At 39.1% G+C, this 21,320-nt stretch overlaps 1 protein-coding gene across 1 annotated transcript in view; it reads right to left on the bottom strand.

The window, feature by feature from the left end:
- Positions 1 to 21,035, bottom strand: part of LOC121443469 (spermidine/spermine N(1)-acetyltransferase-like protein 1) — a 33,816-nt gene extending 12,781 nt beyond the window's left edge. The window contains exons 1-4 of the mRNA XM_041645219.1: positions 20,024 to 21,035; positions 19,334 to 19,918; positions 18,963 to 19,288; positions 3,999 to 4,050 (exon numbers count right to left, since the gene is read on the bottom strand). Coding sequence (XP_041501153.1) covers positions 3,999 to 4,050; positions 18,963 to 19,288; positions 19,334 to 19,918; positions 20,024 to 21,035 — 1,975 coding nt within the window. The remainder of the gene's footprint in view (positions 1 to 3,998; positions 4,051 to 18,962; positions 19,289 to 19,333; positions 19,919 to 20,023) is intronic.
- Between the last annotated feature and the right edge of the window lie 285 nt (positions 21,036 to 21,320).

Raw genomic sequence — 21,320 nt, forward strand, 5'->3', positions numbered from 1 at the left:
AATTCGTGATCCTAGAGAAGCTAATTAAGAAGGTGAACCCAAAGAAAAACATATCCTCCTGGATATTGGAAGTAGACAAGATTGCTGGGCAAAAAATGGGAACTGGGGGGGTGGGATGGGGGAAAGGGGAGATGGGGAGAGAAAAGTGAGAAGGGGAGGCTGGGGAGAGCTTGGGGGAATGGGATAGTTGGGATAAAGGAAGGGTGGATATGGGAGCAAGGAAGTATATATCTTAATTAAGGCAGCCATTTTAGGGTTGGCAAGAGTCTTGACTCTATAGGTGTTACCAGGGGTCCAGAGAGATGTCCACAGCCAGGTCCTTGGGCAGCAGAGGAGAGAGAGCCTGAAATGGCCCGATCCTATAGCCATACTAATGATTATCTTGCATATCACCATAGAAACTTCATCTGGTGATGGATGGAGATAGAGACAGAGACCCACACTGGGGCACTGGACTGAGCTCCCAAGGTCCAAATGAGGAGCAGAAGGAGGGAAAACATGAGCAAGAAAGTCAGGACCGCGAGGGGTACACCCACCCACTGAGATGGTGGGGCTGATCTAGTGGGAGCTCACCAAGGCTAGCTGGACTGGGACTGAAAAAGCATGGGATAAAACCGGACTCTCTGAACATGGCGAACAATGAGGGCTAATGAGAAGCCAAGGACAATGGCACTGGGTTTTGATTCTACTGCATGTACTGGCTTTGTGGGAGCCTAGCCTGTTTGGATGCTCACCTTACTAGACCTGGATGGAGGGGGGAGGACCTTGGACTTCCCACAGGGCAGGGAACCCTGACTGCTGTTTGGACTGAAGGGGAGGGGAAGAGGAGTGGGTGTGGGAAGTGAGGGGAGGGGGAGGGAAAAATGAGGCAGGGAGGAGGCGGAAATTGTTAATAAAAAAATTACTCTGATATGCAAAAATAAAGTGGAGGGAAATAACATATATTGAAGGTAGACTCAGCATCATGAAACTAGCATGTCTTATCTATTCTTTCTTCATTTTTCCTGATGTAAAAATAGTTCTTTAAACCCATACTGAGATTATTATTTTTAATATTCAGTAAGCAGCTTTCAGTTAGCCTTTCATTCATTTTTAAAATTGTAAAAGTTGTTCAATCATAATTTTCTCAAAAATAAATCTCTTTTAAGATCCCCTTTAAAAAAGATCATGAAAAGGAGTGTGACGGGAGCACGGCAATCACGTGGCAGGGAACGTGGCACGAAATGTAGTAAGGAACATTGCAGGAGTATAGCAAGAGCGTGGTGGGAGCATGGCAGGACTACACCTAGTGTGTGGCATGGAGCATGGCATGGAACATGGTAATGAGCATGGCAGGTAGTGTGGCAAGAATGCGGCAGGAGCATGGCAAGAATGTGGCAAGAGCATGGCAGGGAGCGTGACTGGAGTGTGGCAGGACTATAGCTAGTGTGTGGAAGGGAGTGTGGCAAGATCATGGCAGAAGCATGGCAAGAGTGTGGCAATAGCATGGCGGGAACATTGCAAAAACGTGGCAAAGAGTGTGGCAGGAAGTATGGCAAGAGAGCAGCAGGGAGCATGGCAGGAGTATAGTGAATGCATGGCAAGAGCAGGGAAGGAGCGTGGCAAGGAGTGTGGCAGGGAGCGTGGCAATAGCATTGCAGGAGTATGGCAAGAGCATGGCAGGGAGCATGGCAGGGAACATGGCAGGAGAGTGCAGGGAGCATGGCAAGATCATGGCAGGGGACGTGGCAGGAGTATAGCAATGAGTGGCAAGAGAATGGCAGGGAGCGTAACAAGGAGTGTGGGAGTAGTGTTGAAAGGAGCATGGCAAGGAGTGTAGCAGGAGCATGGCAGGAGTGTGGCAGGGAGTGTGGCAGGGAGCATGGCAGAGAGCATGGCACATAAGATAGGTGATGCTGGAGCAATAGCTGAGAGCTTCATCCTGATCCTCAGGCTGAGAGAGACAGAGAAAGACATAGAGTTAGGAAGATGGAGAGTGAGAAGGGAGAGAAAGGGGAAGAGAAAAGGAGAAAGTGGAGGAGAGGAGGAAGAAGGAAGGAGAGGAGAGAGAAAAGAGACTCGGCTTGGGCTTTTGAATCCTCAAGGCCCATTCCCAGTGATATTCTTCCTCCAAGACCTCACTTCCTGATCTTTTTAATCCTTTAAAATATTGCCACTCACTGGTGACTAAGCACTAAGCATTTAAATATATGATCTTATGGGGGTCATTTTTATTCAATGTACTAAAGTCCCACTTAAAACATTCAACAACTTTTCTCATTCAAAGTCCCAGAGTATTCCATATTCTTCTAAACAATGGTGAGCTCAGGACTATGCCAGAAATGATCGAGTGCCTGGCAACTTCTGTTTTAGATACTGTTTTATTGTTGTGACGAAATACCATGACCAAGGCAACTCTTACAAAAGAAAGCATTTAATTGAGAATTTAGAAGATTAGTCCATGATCATAATGGTGGGAAGTAGACAGGCATGGCACTGGTCACTGGACTCTGGAGCAGTAGCTGAGAAATTTAATTCTGATCCACAGGTAGCAAGCAGAGAGAGAAGGAGAGTCACTGAGTCTGGCATGCGCTTTTGAAATCTCAAAGCCCATCCCCAGTGACACACCTCCTCAAAAAAGGCCTTATCTCCTAATCATTCCTAAACAGTTCATAAACTAGAGGCCACTTTCATTCAAATGACCATATCCACCATCCTTTTTCTTAAATTGATACAGATTCCAAAGAACTCCAAATATCCAAAACAACTTTAAAAGAGAAGAATAAAGTTGGAGAATATGCACTGCTTAATTTCAAAATTCACTATAATGTTATAGTAATTAAAACAGTATGATATTGAAAAGAGGCCTGATATATAGACCCACCAAGCAGAAACAGGGTCTTAAAATAAATACAAATTTAGCCGGGCGGTGGTGGTGCATGTTTTTAATCCCAGCACTCGGGAGTCAGAGGCAGGCAAATCTCTGTGAGTTCAAGGCCAACCTGGTCTACAAGAGCTAGTTCCAGGAAAGGCTCCTAAAGCTACAGGGAAACCCTGTCTTGAAAAACCAAGAAAGAAAAAGAAAGAAAAAAATAAATACAAACTTATTAGGATAGTCAATTTATTATCAAGGTACCAAAACCATTAGTTAAGGAAAAGACTGACTTTCCAATAAATCATCTTATGAAAACTATATTTCCATATATAAGATAATAAAGTTGGAACCTTATTTTTATCATATTCAGAATATAGCTTGAAATAGATCAAAACCACCAGTGTAGATGTAAAAGTAGAAAATTGTCAGAAGAAAATGTAGAAAATCATTTTATTTGGCAATGCTTTCTTAAATTTATCTGACAACAAAAGCATAATAAAAGAAAAAGTAAAAGGAAAAATAGAGAAACTAAACCTCAACAAAAATAACATACTATAAGAGTAGTAAAAAATATCTACAAAGAGTATAAGAAATTCTTTTGTGGAGAGTTCGTAATAGATTATGTACATTCTTAAATATTCAACTTTAAATGGCTATCCTTCAGTAGATTCTTATAGTGTTTAATAAATGAAATTCTTTCTTTAATCCTTGCCAAACATGATGCTTCACCATCTTTTAGCCTTCCTATTATTATGTAAAAAGTTCGAATTCATGACAATTTTCTACATTATCTATTAATATTTTGTTATCAAATATAACATAAATAACTTTTTTCGAAGCTCTTACCAACATATTGCATGTTAAATAACACTTTTTGACCAGTCATACATATTTTATATTTTGAAATGCATTTACAGTCTATGGTATCTGCAAAGGATGAGCCATTATGTATCCATTTATGCTAAAAAAGAGGGAAAATGAAAAGTAGTGAACATTGAAAAGGCCATGGAATTTGTGTATTGTGTATTTCACTATTACTAAAAGGATCACTTTTTGTAACAATTGCAGCAGCTTCTGTGTATTTATTCTGTGTGCATGCATTCACGGTTTTTATCTGCTCGAAACTTAGCAGAAAACATCTTACCCATTTCTGTTAATGTTACTTCTCCTTGCATACCTTCATAGGAAGCCAATTCCTGTCAAAGGAGAAAAAACTTTCAGCTGATGATTTAGTAAATCTTATAATATTTAAAATATTTATTGAACATTATAACATAGGTATCCTGTGATGTGTTAAAAAAGAAGTCAGACTTGATCGTAGTTATCTACAAATTAAAATATGAAGCAGCAATGCAACACAAATTAGGTAGATATGTAGTTGGCAGCTAGATGATAGTTGACTTATAGAGAGACAACAGACATATGATAAATTTGATATCTCAGTTTTGTGAAGGTTAACTTTCTGGGTTACTAGCTTTGGGTCCAGTAGGAACCTGTAAAGTAAAGAAAAACTTGTTTCTGGGCAGTCAAAATCACAATGTTTATTTTTATTATTTTACAGAAAAATTTGTGACATGCTTTTGCTTAACTTTTGCTAGTGTAACTTCAGAGTTTTAAAATTATGCCATGTATTATTATTATTATTATTATTATTATTAACATTATTATCATACATCCAAATTATTTCTTTTGTGATATTTATCTCATGCTTGAAAAGTAATAAAATATTTATTCTTGTTCTTCTTTGTTTATTTTTGTTGAGGACATTAATTTTACAAAGTTCTCGGTTTATCGTCTTACATTCTTACTAATTGCTTTGTGTGTATACTTTTGTGACTGTAAACACTGAGATAGAATGTCACCATCAAATCTACTCTGTCAATCTCATGCCATTAATTGAAAAACCCCTCCTTTTTTTTCTGTGATTTGAAATTCCCCTTATTTCAACTACCACAGTCTCACATGTACTGTAGAGAACTTCTAGACTCTAAATTTCACTGTGTGAGACAGAGACAACACAGTCATATTAGTCCTCTCTCCACTTTCCTAGTACTGGGATTAAAAGTGTGTAATCCCAAGTGCTGGGATCACCTTTGATTGATCTGTTTCTCTTTTAGATAGATTCAATCTTGTAAAACCCAGGATGGCCTTGAACTAACAGAGATCCCTCTGCCTGTCTCCTGAGTCCCTGGATTAAAGGTGTATGACATCACTTCCTGGCCTCTAGTGGCTTAGTTCTGCACTCTAATTTTCATGCAAACTTTGTTAAAACATAAATAAAATATCACTACACCTATCCACAAATCAAGCCCTACAGAAAGCCCTAGAAGGAAAACTGCAACCCAAGGTAGTTCTACACAGAAAATGCACAGGCAATAGATAATCCCACATAGCAAATCCTAAAGAAAGGAAATATGCACACACTACCACCAAGGAATATCAGGAATTAACAATCACTGGTCATTAATATCCCTTAATATCACTAGAATTAACTCACCTATAAAAAGACACAGGCTAACAGAACAGATATGAAAACAGGATCCATCCTTCTGCTGCATACAAAAACACACCTCAACTTCAAAGTGTGATGCTCAAATTTGAACTAAACTAAGACCACCCATCTGATGACCTCTTTGTGATCCCAAGTTCCCAAAATGAGTTGAACTCCATCATGTGTATGACTGATGTGGGTATTATTGATGACAGTCACTAACAACATGGCTAGTAACAGCTACTAACCACATGCCTTAATCACGCAGGATGTATTTTTTACTACTGTACAGTTCTATACTTTTCCTTGCCACAACCAATCAGGTTAAGTGTCAGCTACCTCAAAACCTTCTGACAAGGCTTGGGATCCACTTGTAGTTTTCCTTTGTGATTATTCCCTTTATAAACACTACCCTGTAAATGCTCAGGACTGTCCTCAGTCTCCTGAGTGCTGAGTTGCTGCCCAAGGCTGAACTTGCTTCAATAAACCCTTTGTGTTTGCATCAGATACTGGCTCTGGGGCGGTATTGTTTCAGGGTCTTGTGACACAGGCACAACAAAAGATGAATAGTTTCTCAGAGTAAAGGGTTGGGGAAAGACTTTACAACCAAACAGACCTAAGAAGCAAGCTCACGTAACTATTTGATTAGCTAACAATTTAGACTGCAAAATAAAGGTAAAAGAGATGAAGAAGGATGTTTCATCATCATTATAAAAAAATCCATTAAAAGGAAGTCTCAATCCTGAACATTTATGTCTCAAATAATAGGGCACCCAAATTTGTAAAAGAAACATTACTAAAACTTAAAATTCCACATCAAACTAAGACTCAAATGTACTTAACAGATATCTACAGAACCTTTCACCCAAACACCAAAGAATATACTTCCTTCTCAGCACCATATGGAACCTTCTCTAAAATTGACCACATAATCAGTCACAAAGCAAATCTCAAAAGATATAAGAAATTGGAATAGCCTGGGTGTCTTATCAGATCACCATGGCTTAAACACAAATTCCAGAAAACTTACAAACCCATGGAAACTGAATAATGCTCAATTGAATCATCCTTGGTTCAAGGAAGAAATAAAGAAAGAAGTAAAAGATTTCCTAGGTTTCAATGAAAATGCAGTTACAACATACCCAAACTTATGGGACACTCTGAAAACAGTACAATGAGAAAAGTTCATAATACTTAATGCCTACTTAAAAAGTTGGAGAAATCCCACAATATCAAATTAACAGAACACCAGATATCTCTAGAGCAAAAAGAAGCAAACTAACCCATGAGGAGTAGATGAGGGCCAAAATTAATAAATTAGAACAAAGAGAAAACTACAAAGAAACAAAGAGTTAATTCTTTTAGAAAATCAAGACAGGCAAACACTTATCCAAACTAACCAAAAGGTAGAGAGAGAACATCAGAATTAACAAAATCAGAAATGAAAAGGGGGATATAACAAAAAGACACTGAGGAAATCCATGGAATGATTGGGTCATACTTTAAAAACCGGTATTCCACAAAATTGGAAAAGCTAAAAATTTCTGGACAATTTTCTGGAAAGGGACCACATACCAAAATTAAATTAAGAACAGATAAATAAACAATTTATTTCCCTAAGGAAATAGAAGCTGTCATTAAAGGTCTTCCAACCAAATTAAGTCCAGGATCAGAAAGCTTCAGTGCAGAATTATACAAGAATTAAAAGAAGAGCTAATTCCAATAATCCTCAAATTTATCCACACAATATAAACAGAAGAGAAACATTGTCAAACTTCTTATATGAGGCTGCAGTTACATGAACACCCAAATAACACAAAGATGCAGCATAGAAAGAGAACTACAGACCAATCTCCCTCGTGAACATTGATGCAAAAAATACTCAATAAAATGCTGGCAAACAAAATCCACAAACATATCAAAAAAAATCGTGCACCATGACCAAATAGACCTCATCCCAAGATGGACGTTTGGTTCAATATATATAAATATGTCAATGTAATCCATCATATGAACAAACTGAAAGAAAAAACACACGATCATCTCATTAGATGTTGAAAAAGCCTTTGACAAAACATAACACCCCTTCACAATAAAGGTCTTAGAGATACTGGGTATACAAGGAACATATCTAACCATAATAAAAACAATATTATACCTTGCAGAAGTCAACATCAAACTGTAGATGGAAGTTTCTGTACCACCCAGTTTTCGGGCCATTGAGTCTCAAGGAAACACACAGAGTGTTTATAAACTGTTTGGCCTATTACATCAGACTTACTATTAATTAGCTCTTACAACTTAAATTAATTCTCAGTTCTTATGTATGTTTAGTCACATGGCTTAATACCTTACTCAGTGAAGTATGGTCATCTTGCTTCCTCTGCATTTGACTGATGACTGACTCTCTGCCTTTTCTCTTCCCAAAATTCTCCTTGTCTTGTTGCCCCACCTATATTTACTACCTGGCTACTTGCCAACCAGCGTTTAATTAAACTGATGCAAGTGATAAATCTTTACAGTGTACAAGAGCATTGTTCCCACAGAATTTCCTGTTTTTTTTTCAAAACAAGAACTCTGAATCTAATTTTCTTTGTTTATCTTTTTTTCTTGATCATTATCCATAAGAACTTGTAATCAACACTCAAAACAAAGACAAACATCCCTAATCCATTTTTGGGAATGTGGGCATAGTTTTCTAGGCTACTTCTTGCTGATTCGGGACACTGATAATCTTATGGGGACCCAAAGAAATTTAGGATTATTGTCAAGTCCTGACTGGAGTATTCTATAAGTCTGGATCCTTTCAGTCAGCCTGCTTAAAACTGTTCTGGATGCAGAACTTAGAAGAAATTGCAACAGTGGTGCTCTGAGACATTGTGTCATCTGGACCATCTGCTCCTATCAGCTTTTTCAGGGGGTTTTCCTTTATCAAACCTGATTTTTTTTTAAAAATCCAGAATGAATCCACATTTCTGGTAGAAATAAAAGCAGAATCTCTTTCCCAAAGAAACGTATCTTCTGACTTAAATTTTGAATTCAAGGCATTTTCAAAATATACATGTTGGATTAATCAAGAATTTCTAATCAAATGTTTTTGAGGAGCTGTTGTTCCTTCCTCAGCAGTCAATTCCAAGACAACACAATAACATACAATATCAAGATACTCTGTGTATTTTCCATCTTTATGTGTTTTTTTACTCTATTTCTTTTATTTTTATTTTTAATTTTTGGTTTTTTGAGACAGGGTTTTTCTGTGTATCTTTGGCTGTCCTGGAACTCCGTAGGCCTCAAACTCAGATAGGTCCATCTACTTCTGCCTCTCAAGTGATGGGATTAAAGCCATGAAGAACCACACCTAACTACTCTATTTCTTTTTCTTAAGAACTTTCTCTATTCTTTTTCTTTTCTCTTCCAAGCTTTGTGTATATATATATATATATATATATATATATATATATATATATATATATATTTAAATACACTATAAACCATTTAGAGGAATTTTTTAGTCTGAATCAAACTTTACTGTATATCTCTTTTTCTGAATATATCTCTTTCTGACCACATGAATCTTTAATCTGCTAAGTGATATGGCTAGGACTAAAGCTATGTCTTTGGTGGCAGACTCCACCCAATTCCTTAGCTTTTTGAGAGCCTAGCTTCATGGTGGAGATATTGGCCAGAGCCATATTTATTGCCACAAGTCTTTGGAGTTTCAAGGTCTATACCACCACCTTGGCTGCCAGTAGCTCATAAATACCATTTAAGTGTTTGGTAGCAGAGCCTCTTAAAAGAGTTGCAAGGATTTTGCCACTAATACTGAGTCAGAAAGTCTCTCTTATATGAGCTACACCTCTTCTTACTACCAGAAAACAGAGCCTAATGGAAAATATATGATTACCAAGAAGCTGTGTTTCTCGTCTGTCTAAAACCCTTTCTTATTTTTTAAACTTTCTCGGGACTTATGTGCCAAACGTTTGGGTGCCATTTGTACATGGATGTTTCTGTCCAGCCTTGTCCCACAGCCATTTAGTTCCAAATAAACACACTGAGGCTTATATTAATTTTAAACCTTTGGCCTATTATCTCAGGTTTATTATAAACTAGCTCTTACAAGTTAAATTAACCCATAATTCTTGTCTATGTTTAGCCATGGGGCTTGGTACCTTTTCTCAGTAAGGCATTCTCAGCCTACTTCCTCTGCATTTGACTGGTGACTGCCTCTCTGCCTTTCTTCTTCCCAGAATATTCCTAATCTTGTTGCTCTGCCTATATCAAACTAAGTGGAGAGAAACTCAAAACAATTCCACTAAAATCAGGAACAAGAAAAGGCCGTCTACTCTCTCCATATCTATTCAAAATAGTACTAGTTCTATTTCTAGCTAGAGTAATAAGTATGAGAGGAACTTTAAATCTCTAAAGAAAGAAATTTAAGAATTACCAGAAAGTTGAAGGAGCTTCCATACTCTTGAATAGGAAGGATCAACATAATAACAATGACAATCTTATACATATTTAATGCAACATCAAAATCCGAACAAAATTCTTCACAGACATTGAAAGAAAAATACTAAACTCAAACGGAAAGACAAATGGCTAAAATAATTCCATATAATAAAAGAACTTCTGGAGGCTTCCCCATACCTGACTCCAAACTCTATTACAGAGATATAGTAATAAAAACAGCTTCATATTGGCATAAAAACACACACAGATCAATGGAATAGAATCAAACACTAACATTAATCCACACACCTATGAACATCTGATTGATGACAAAGAAGCCAAAATAGTGCAATGGAAAAAGAAAAGCATCTTTAACAAAAGGTACTGGCATAACTGGATGTCAACATGTAGAAGATTGCAAATAGATTCATATCTATCTGTCATATCCAGGGGATGAGAACATGAGGTAATAGGATAGTTGAGGTGTGGAGGGATGGAGTGGGAGAGCAATGAAAGGGATATCTTGATAGGGAGAGTCACTATGTGGTTAAGGAGAAATCTGTTGCTTGGGAAATTCCCATGACTCCACAAGGATGACACTAGCTAAGGCTCCTAGCAGTAGTGGAGAGGTTGGCTGAACTGGCCTTCTGTAATCAGATTGGTGAATATCCCAGGTATCATCATAGAGCATTCATTCAATAATTGATGGAACCAGATGCAGAGATCTACAACCAAGCACCAGGTTGAGCTCCGGAAATCCAATTGAAGAGAAGGAGGAGGGAATATATGATCAAGAAAGGTAAAGATCATGATGGAGAAATCTACAGAGAGAGCTCAATCAAGCTGGTGGAAAATCATGAACTCTAGACTGACAGCTGTGGGGCCTCAATGGGACTGACCTAGGCCCTCCATATGTGGGAGACAGTGGTGAAGCTTGAACTATCTGAGGGGCCCCTGGCATGAGCTATTTATTCCTGGTGCATGAGCTAGCTTGTTGAAGCCTATTCCCTATGGTGGGATTCCATGATCGGCTTTAATGCAGAGGGGAGGATTTGATCCTGCCCCAACTTAATGTGCTAGATTTTGTTGTGTCTCCATAGGAGCCCTTACCTGTTGGGGGGAGTGGATAAGAGGTGGGCTGGGGGAAGAAGTTAAGGGGGAGGGTGGGAAGAAAGGTGGGAGGAAGAACTGTAGTTAGAATTTAAAATGAAAATAAAATAAAATGTTAAAATTATTTATTAAAAAATAAAGAACTCCATTGTTCTTGAAATAGCTTCAGAAGTTTGCTTCTCATATTTACACACTATCTTGCTTTTGGCAAATTCCAGGCAATTAAACTCACAGAGCATTCCTTTTCTGGAGGTAAACCATATATGTCAATCCAATATAAATCATTATTGATGTTTCATACTTTGAATAATAAATTTATATTTGCTATGAATTTGGTTAATATTTTTTATCAAAAGTTTCATTGTGTTAGCTCTGAAAATTTTATGAAATCAGTTTTCGTTTATTTTTGAGATTATACTATATTTACATCATTTCTCCCTCTATTCCCTCCCATATATTTTTTGCTTACTTAGCAATGTCAGAAGTTACAGTCATGACTGCCTAGACATGAACTGAACAAATGCAACAATAAAATCTTACGTGTTTATGCATCAATTTTCAATTTACAATGCCAAATCCAATTATGTCAGTCACATGAAAATACATATGCGCTTATACATTAAAGAATTTAAAAACTTTTCTTATACTATTATGATTTTTAAACAATTAATTTTTTTTATACTATTATGATTTTGTTATATTCTTTTGTATTCAAACTTTCATTGACATTATTTTTTTAATTTACATTATTTTATTTGTCCAGGAAAGCCAGAGTTAAAATATATTTTGCATTCACAAAAATTGAAAATATTACATCTTCCCATATTATAGTATAAGAATACAACAGAATATTTCTACTCCTGAATAGGTCTTACTGATGTATAAAACTGAAATAAGTTTAAGTTCCTCAAAATAAAGCAATATGCTAGACCATTTTGTGTCAATTTGACACAGATTAGAATCATTTGAGAGGACAGAACCTCAATTGAGACAATGCCTTCATAAGATCAGACTACAGGCATTTTAAGACTGCACATATTTAATCAATTACATATAAGCCTATAGAGCATTTTCTTAATTACTGATGGATGTGGGAGGGACCAAACTATAGTGGGTGGTGCCATCCCTGGACTGGTGGTCCTGGGTTCTATAAGAAAGCAGGCTGAGCAAGACATGAGGAGCAATCCAGTAAGCAGTACTCCTCTACTGTCTTTGCATCAGCTCCTGTCTTCAGGTTCCTGCTCTGTTTGAGTTCCTGTCCTGTTTTTCTTCAGTGGATCATGGTTTGGGATATGTAAGAAAAATAAACCCTTTCATTCTCAAGTTGCTTTTGGTCATGGTGTTTCATAACAGCAATAGTAGCCCTAAATAAGACAAAAGGACTATTAATTTTTTTCCAAAAATTCCAGACATAAGAATATAACTTCATTATTAGCATCCTATCACGTCCATATCATATCATTTCCATAACAGTTAGTACACATTTATAAAGATGTGTTCTTTAGAGACGCACAGAGGCGGAGCGGCGGCGGCCAGACGCACAGAGGCGGAGCGGCTGCGGCCAGACGCACAGAGGCGGCGGCCAGACGCGGCGGAGCGGCGGCGGCCAGACGCGGCGGAGCGGCGGCGGCCAGACGCGGCGGAGCAACACCGCATACAGGAAGAGGCTTTCAGGGACTGGCGCAGAGGCAGACCCAAGCGGCGGGAACAGGCGTGCAATAAGGAGAGCAGATCGCCCTACTACAATCGAATCAAAGAGGTAGGCCTTTGGTTGGCCAGGTCACTGGCACAAGGGGAGCCTGGTCCTGTCCTGAAGATCCTTCAGAGGGGTGAGAGGGTTCTTGGCCTGCAGCAGGAACCACGAAAGAGAGTGAGGGCATTTTGTAAGCAGAGCCCTTGGCCAGCAGGGAAACCTGATCCGGTTTTTAAAGGACCCATTGGATAGGATCAATAGGAGGAGATGGGCAGGCGCCAAGGCAAGAATTCTCCCAATAATCCGAAAAACAACATGAAAACATCAGAACCCAATGATCTTACAACAGAAGTATTTGAACAACCTAACACAGAAGAAATGGAAAAAATCGACTTTATGAAGATAATAGAGTCCCTTAAACAACATGTAAAAAATGCCCTTATAGAAATGGATGAGAAGTATAACAAAAAGTTTGAAGAAATGAGTAAATACGTACATGATACCCTGGGAAACCAAGAAAAAACCATCAAACAGGTAATGGAAACAGTTCAAGAATTGAAAACTGAAATGAAGGCAAAGAAGAAAATACAAACTGAGGACCAGCTGGATATGGAAAATCTAGGCCAACGAGCAGAGTCTACAGAAACAAGCATAATCAATAGAATACAAGAGCTAGAAGAAAGACTCTCAGATGCTGAGGACACCATAGAGAAAATAAACGAACAGATCAAAGAAAACAGCAAAGCCAACAAATTCTCAACACAAAACATTCAGGAACTATGGGACACAATAAAAAAACCAAACCTAAGAATAATAGGAATAGAAGAAGGAGAAGAGTCACAGCTCAAAGGCCCAGAAAATATTTTCAACAAAATTATGGAAGAAAACTTTCCCAACTTAAAGAAAGATATTCACTTAAATATTCAAGAAGCATACAGAACACCAAACAGACTGGATCAAAGAAAAACATCTCCTCGCCATATAATAATCAAAACACAAAATATACAGGTTAAAGAAAAAATATTAAGAGCTGCAAAAGAAAAAGGGCAAGTAACTTATAAAGGTAAACCGATCAGACTTACACCTGACTTCTCGATGGAAACTATGAAAGCCAGAAGGTCCTGGATAGAGGTTCTGCAGAAGCTAAGAGACCATGGATGCAAACCCAAACTACTATACCCAGCCAAGCTATCATTCATTATCAATGGAGAAAACAAAACATTCCAGGATAAGAACAAATTTAAACAATACGTAGCCACAAATCCAGCCCTACAGAAAGTAATAGAAGGAAAATCGCAACCCAAGGAATCCAACACTGCCAACACTGCCTACAATAACCCAGGCATCTAATGACCCTTCACGAGCACATCTCAAAGAAGGGAGACAATCTCTACTACCAAAAGCAATAAGAATAACCGGAGTAAACAACCACTGGTCATTAATATCACTTAATATTAATGGGCTCAATTCACCTATAAAAAGGCACAGGCTAAAAGATTGGATACGAAAACAGGATCCAACATTCTGCTGTTTGCAAGAAACACATCTCAACCACAAAGACAGGCACCTACTCAGAGTAAAGGGTTGGGAAAAGGTGTTTCAAGCAAATGGTCCTAAGAAAAAAGCAGGTGTGGCCATACTAATTTCTAACAAAACTGACTTCAAACTAAAATCAATCAGAAGAGACCGAGACGGTCACTTTATACTCATAACAGGAACAATTCATCAGGAGGAGGTCTCAATCCTGAATATATATGCCCCCAATATAAAAGCACCTACTTATGTAAAAGAAATATTACTAGAACTCAAGGCAGACATCAAACCACACACACTAGTAGTAGGAGACTTCAACACACCTCTCTCTCCAAGGGACAGGTCAATCAGACAGAAACCTAATAGAGAATTAAGAGAATTATTGGAGGTAATGAAGCAAATGGACTTAACAGACATCTATAGAACATTCCACCCAAATAGGAAAGAATATACCTTCTTCTCTGCAGCTCATGGAACCTTCTCAAAAATTGACCACATACTCGGAAACAAAGGAAACCTCCACAGATACAAAAAAATATCAGTGTCCACCTGTGTCTTATCAGATCATCACGGATTAAAATTAGAAGGCAACAACCACGCTGCCCCCAAAAAACCGACAAACTCATGGAAACTGAACAGTCAACGACTGAACCACACCTGGGTCAAGGAAGAAATCAAGAAAGAAATTAAAGTCTTCCTTGAATTTAATGAAAATAAAGGGACAACATACTCAAACCTATGGGACACAATGAAAGCAGTGCTAAGAGGAAAGTTCATAGCACTAAGTGCCCACTTAAAGAAAACGGAGAATGCATACATTGGGGACTTAACAACACACCTGAAAGCTCTAGAAAAAAAAGAAGCAGACGCGCCCAGGAGAAGTAGAAGACTGGAAATAATAAAACTGAGGGCTGAAATCAACAAAATAGAAACACAGAAAACAGTCCAAAGAATCAATGAAACAAAAAGCTGGTTCTTGGAGAAAATCAACAAGATCGACAAACCCCTATCCAAACTAATTAAACGACAGAGAGAGAACACGCAAATAAATAAGATCAGAAATGAAAAGGGGGACATAACCACAGACACAGAGGAAATTCAGAGAATCATTAGATCTTACTACAAAAGCCTGTATGCCACAAAACTGGAAAATACAAAAGAAATGGACATTTTTTTAAATAAGTACCACATACCAAAGCTAAACCAAGACCAGGTGAATGATCTAAATAGACCGGTTTCTCGCGAAGAATTAGAAATGGTTATCAAAAATCTCCCTTCGAAAAAAAGCCCAGGACCAGATGGTTTCAATGCAGAATTCTACCAGAACTTCCAAGAAGAACTAATACCTATACTCCTTAATGTATTTCACAATATAGAATCAGAAGAGTCATTGCCAAATTCCTTTTATGAAGCTACAGTTACCCTGATACCAAAACCACAAAAAGACCCAACCAAGAAAGAGAATTACAGACCGATCTCACTCATGAACATCGACGCAAAAATTTTCAATAAAATACTGGCAAACCGAATCCAAGAACACATAAGAAAAATTATCCATTATGATCAAGTAGGCTTCATCCCAGAGATGCAGGGCTGGTTCAACATACGCAAATCTATCAATGTAATCCACCATATAAATAAACTGAAAGAAAAAAACCATATGATCATTTCACTAGATGCTGAAAAAGCATTCGACAAAATTCAACACCCCTTTATGATAAAGGTCTTGGAGAGAATAGGGATACAAGGGTCCTACCTAAATATAATAAAAGCTATTTACAGCAAGCCAACAGCTAACATTAAATTAAACGGAGAAAAACTCAAAGCCATCCCACTTAAATCAGGAACACGACAAGGATGTCCACTCTCTCCATACCTCTTCAATATAGTGCTTGAAATTCTAGCAATAGCAATAAGACAACATAAGGAGATCAAGGGGATTCGTATTGGAAAGGAAGAAGTTAAGCTTTCGTTATTTGCAGATGATATGATAGTGTACATAAGCGACCCCAAAAATTCTACCAAAGAACTCCTACACCTGATAAACAGCTTTAGTAATGTGGCAGGATACAAGATCAACTCCAAAAAATCAGTTGCCTTCCTATACACTAAGGATAAGGAAGCAGAGAGGGAAATCAGAGAAGCATCACCTTTCACGATAGCCACAAATAGCATAAAATACCTTGGGGTAACCCTGACCAAGGAAGTGAAAGATCTACTTGACAAGAACTATAAGTCTTTGAAGAAAGAAATTGAAGAAGACACCAGAAAATGGAAAGACCTCCCTTGCTCTTGGATTGGGAGGATCAACATAGTAAAAATGGCAATTCTACCAAAAGCAATCTATAGATTCAATGCAATCCCCATCAAAATCCCATCAAAATTCTTCACAGATCTGGAGAAGACAATAATCAACTTTATATGGAAAAACAAAAAACCCAGGATAGCCAAAACAATCTTATACAATAAAGGATTGTCTGGAGGCATTACCATCCCTGACTTCAAACTCTATTACAGAGCTACAGTATTGAAAACAGCTTGGTATTGGCATAAAAACAGAGAAGTCGACCAATGGAATCGAATAGAAGACCCTGACATTAACCCACAAACCTATGAACACCTGATCTTCGATAAAGGAGCTAAAAGTATACAATGGAAAAAAGAGAGCATCTTCAACAAATGGTGCTGGCAAAACTGGATGTCAATCTGTAGAAGAATGAAAATAGATCCATATCTATCACCATGCACAAAACTCAAATCCAAATGGATTAAAGACCTCAATATCAGTCCGAACACACTGAACCTGATAGAAGAGAAAGTGGGAAGTACTCTACAGCACATGGGCACAGGAGACCACTTCCTATGTATAACCCCAGCAGCACAGACACTAAGGGCATCATTGAATAAATGGGACTCCCTGAGGCTGAGAAGCTTCTGTAAAGCAAAGGACACTGTCACTAAGACAAAAAGACAACCCACTGACTGGGAGAAGATCTTCACCAACCCTGCTACTGACAAAGGTTTGATCTCCAAAATATATAAAGAACTCAAGAAACTAGACCGTAAAAGGCTAATCAACCCAATTATAAAGTGGGGCACTGATCTGAACAGAGAATTCTCAACAGAAGAACTTCAAATGGCCAAAAGACACTTAAGGTCATGCTCAACTTCCTTAGCGATCAGGGAAATGCAAATCAAGACAACTTTAAGATACCACCTTACACCTGTCAGAATGGCGAAAATAAAAAACACCAATGATAGCCTTTGCTGGAGAGGTTGTGGAGAAAGGGGTACACTCACCCATTGCTGGTGGGAATGCAAACTTGTGCAACCACTCTGGAAAGCAGTGTTTCGGTTTCTCAGGAAATTCGGGATCAACCTACCCCTGGATCCAGCAATACCACTCTTGGGAATATACCCGAGAGATGCCCTATCATACAACAAAAGTATATGCTCAACTATGTTCATGGCAGCATTGTTTGTAATAGCCAGAACCTGGAAACAACCTAGATGCCCTTCAACGGAAGAATGGATGAAGAAAGTATGGAATATATACATATTAGAGTATTACTCAGCAGCAAAAAACAAGGACTTCTTGAATTTTGCATACAAATGGATGGAAATAGAAAACACTATCCTGAGTGAGGTAAGCAAGACCCCAAAAGAGGAACATGGGATGTACTCGCTCATATTTGGTTTCTAGCCATAAATAAAGGACATTGAGCTTATAATTCATGTTCCTAGAGAAGCTAAATAAGAATGTGAATCCAAAGACAAACACATAGGCATCCTCAGGAATATTAACCTTCATCAGGCGATGAAAGGAGACAGAGACAGAGACCCACACGGGAGCACCGGACAGAAATCTCAAGGTCCAAATCAGGAGGAGAAGGAGACGGAGCACGAGCAAGGAACTCAGGACCACGAGGGGTGCACCCACACACTGAGACAATGGGGATGTTCTATTGGGATCTCACCAAGGCCAGCTTGCCTAGGTCTGAAAAAGCATGGGATAAATCCGGACTAGCTGAACATAGCGGACAATGAGGAATACTGAGAATTCAAGAACAATTGCAGTGGGTTTTTGATCCTACTGCACGTACTGGCTTTGTGGGTGCCTAGGCAGTTTGGATGCTCACCTTACGAGACCTGGATAGAGGTGGGCAGTCCTTGGGCTTCCCACAGGTCAGGGAACCCTGATTGCTCTTCGAGCAGATGAGGGAGGGGGAATTGATCGGGGGAGGGGGAGGGAAATGGGAAGCGGTTGTGGGGACGAGGCAGAAATCCTTAATAAATAAATAAATTAAAAAAAAAAAAAAAGATGTGTTCTTTATATGGTCAGTTGGAATAGAGCATGAAAAGCAACAGTTCAGGAAAAAACATAATTTTGCAACATTTCAACTATGTGGTAACAATACTATATGCATAAAAGTTCATTCTGATCAACATTGTCACCTTTACTGTACTGATATGGTTTCTAGGAAAGACATTAAAATGAACAGGTGCATAAGAAAATTTTCTCTCCGTTCTTTAGACTCATGGGATATATCTGTGAACAGACTTCTGGATATGCTTTACCAATGAAGCTATATTCCCAAGTCCAAATCTCATATTTTTTTTAAATTTGTATTCTGGATATAAAGAAAACATCACAGCAATCTCTTGTAGCAATTACTATAATTTTGATTTATATGAAAAATGAAGATTATAAAGGTTTATGGATCATAAATAACAGAGCTAGATTCAAATTTAGACTTTCGTTTAAGTTTTGCATTCATTTTGTTCTTTCAGCCCTGCACTAATTTCTAAGAATTAAGAAAATACAGGCTTACTTTGATCAGTCGCAGAATATCTGGGCAGTCTTGAGGCGCAGCAGGTCTTATTTTGAAAGGAACAGAGTTTGTCTTTCTCATTGGTAATTGGAGCATTCCTTCTTGATTTTTACTTAAATCACTCGTGCTTGATTCACTTGGCTCTAATTGACTTTTACTTGGTTGACTATCGCTTACTTGAATTGATTCTGATTGGCTGGTAGTGTCTGATGGGCTGGCTTTTGTCTCTGGCTGACTTGGACTTGGCTCTGATGTATCTGATGGTGTCATTTCTCCTAGGCCTGGCTGGGTGGTGTCTGGTTGACTTTTATCTAATTGAGTAGTTTCTGGTTGACTTGTCTCATATGGTTCCATGCCTTCTTGACATGTACCCAGTTGGCTGGCGCTTGTCTTCGATTGCCTTGGTATTGGTTCCCAAATATCTATTTGTCTCATGTCTGGGTTGCTGGGACCCAGGTGCCATTTTTCTGATTGTCTTGTGTTTGAGCAACTGGGGCTTGGCTGCCATGTATATAATTGTCTTACACCAGGGAAGTTGGGACTTGATTGCCATGTATCCAATTGTTTCATGCCAGGGTGGCTTGGGCATGTTTGCCATGCATCTGATTGTCTTGTGCCTGACTGGCTTGGTTGCCATAAATCTGAGTGTCTCATTGCTGAGTGGCATGGACCCCATGGACATGAGTCTGAATATCTCATGCCCAGTTGGCTTGGGCCTGGTTGCCATGATTCCAATTGTCTCATACCTAGAGGGCTGGGCCCTGCTGGCCATTTGCCTGATTGTTTTCTGCTTGGGGAGTTGGGACCCCATTGCCATGAATCCAACTGTTTAATGCCATGTTGATTGGTGCCTGATTGCCATGTGTCCAACTCTTTTATGCCTGATTGGCTAAGGCCTGATTGACAAGTGTCAGGTTTTGCCATGGCTGGTTGACTGAGGCTTGATTGTCGTGTATCTAAAATTTTTACACTTAGATGGCTGTGGCCAAGTTGCTTCATGTCTAATTGTGTCGTATCTGGTATTCTAGGGCCTGGTTGTTGTGTATCTGACCATTCCATACCTGGATGAGTAGGCCCTAGTTGATATGTGTCAGATTGTCTCATGCCTGGTTGGCTAAGGCCCAATGGCCATGTGCCTGACAATCTCTTGCCTAGTGAGCTGGGGCCTGGTTGCCAAGGACTCAACTCTTTCATGCCTTGTTGGTTCTGGCTTGATTGCCATGTGTCATATTGTCTCATATCTGGTTGACTGGGACCTGGTAGTCCTGGGCTTGGCAGTCTCATACCTGATTGACTAGGAGGGCCTGGTTGTGCTGTGTCATGTTGTTTCGTACCGCGTTCAGTTGGACTTGGTTCTTTGAATTCTAAATGTTTGATGACTGGGTGATGTAGGCCTGTTTGCCATGAATTTGAATGTTTTTTGCCTAAGTGGCTTGGGTTCCATTGATATGCATCTGTTTGTCTCAAGCTTGGAGAACCTGGCTCCCATTGCCATGGTTCTGTTTGTTTCATTCCTGGATAACTTAGATCTGTTTTCCATGTATCAGGTTGTCTCTGTCCTGCATTGCTTGTGTCTCGTTGGACAATGTCTGATTGTCTCATTTCCTGATTGCTTTGGTCTATTTGCCACATTTCTGGTGATTTCCTGCCTGGATATGCTGAACCCAATTGTCGTGAGTTCGTTTGCTTTATGTTGGGAGGAGGAGGGCCTGGCTGCCATATGCCTGTTTGGCTCAGGCCTGATTGACTCATGCCTGGTTGGCCTGTGCCTGGATGTTTCATATGTAGTTGGCTTGGGTCTGGCTGCCTCAAACCTTGTTGACCCACGTCTGGTTTGCTCACGACTGGCTGGTCCATGCTTGGTCCTGGTTGGTTCATATCTGGTTGCCTTGCATCTGGTCTTGTCACATCTGGTTTGTTCATGTCTTGTTGGCTCATGCTTGGCTGGTTGATGTTTGGTTGGCTTGGCCGTGGTTCTTTTGTATTGTATGGACTTTCATCTGGTGGGCTCATCACTGCTTGATTCATGTCTGTTTTGCTTTGGCCTGCTTGTCTTATGCCTGGTTGGTCCATGACTCTTTGGCAGATGATAGCTTAGTAAACAACTGACTGGCCTGTAAGAGTCTTGATAGACAAGATCTTTTGACTTACAATGCTGTGATGAAAAGTTGTCAGCTGTTTCCAGTTTGTCGCAACTCACACTTGGAAATAGTCCTCTGTCATGGTGGAATAGGAAACAGAGATGACTACCTGAGGAAGGTGATTGAATCCTCTGACTTTCTGGAGCTGACTTCACTAGAGACTGCAACTACAAGCTTAGTTGGATTTCAGCCTGCCATCTGGCCTTTCCCTGCCAAA

The sequence above is a fragment of the Microtus oregoni genome, unplaced genomic scaffold (genome assembly GCF_018167655.1).
Source record: "Microtus oregoni isolate MIOR12 unplaced genomic scaffold, Mior012 000107F_ref0000227, whole genome shotgun sequence".
Lineage (NCBI taxonomy): Eukaryota > Metazoa > Chordata > Mammalia > Rodentia > Cricetidae > Microtus > Microtus oregoni.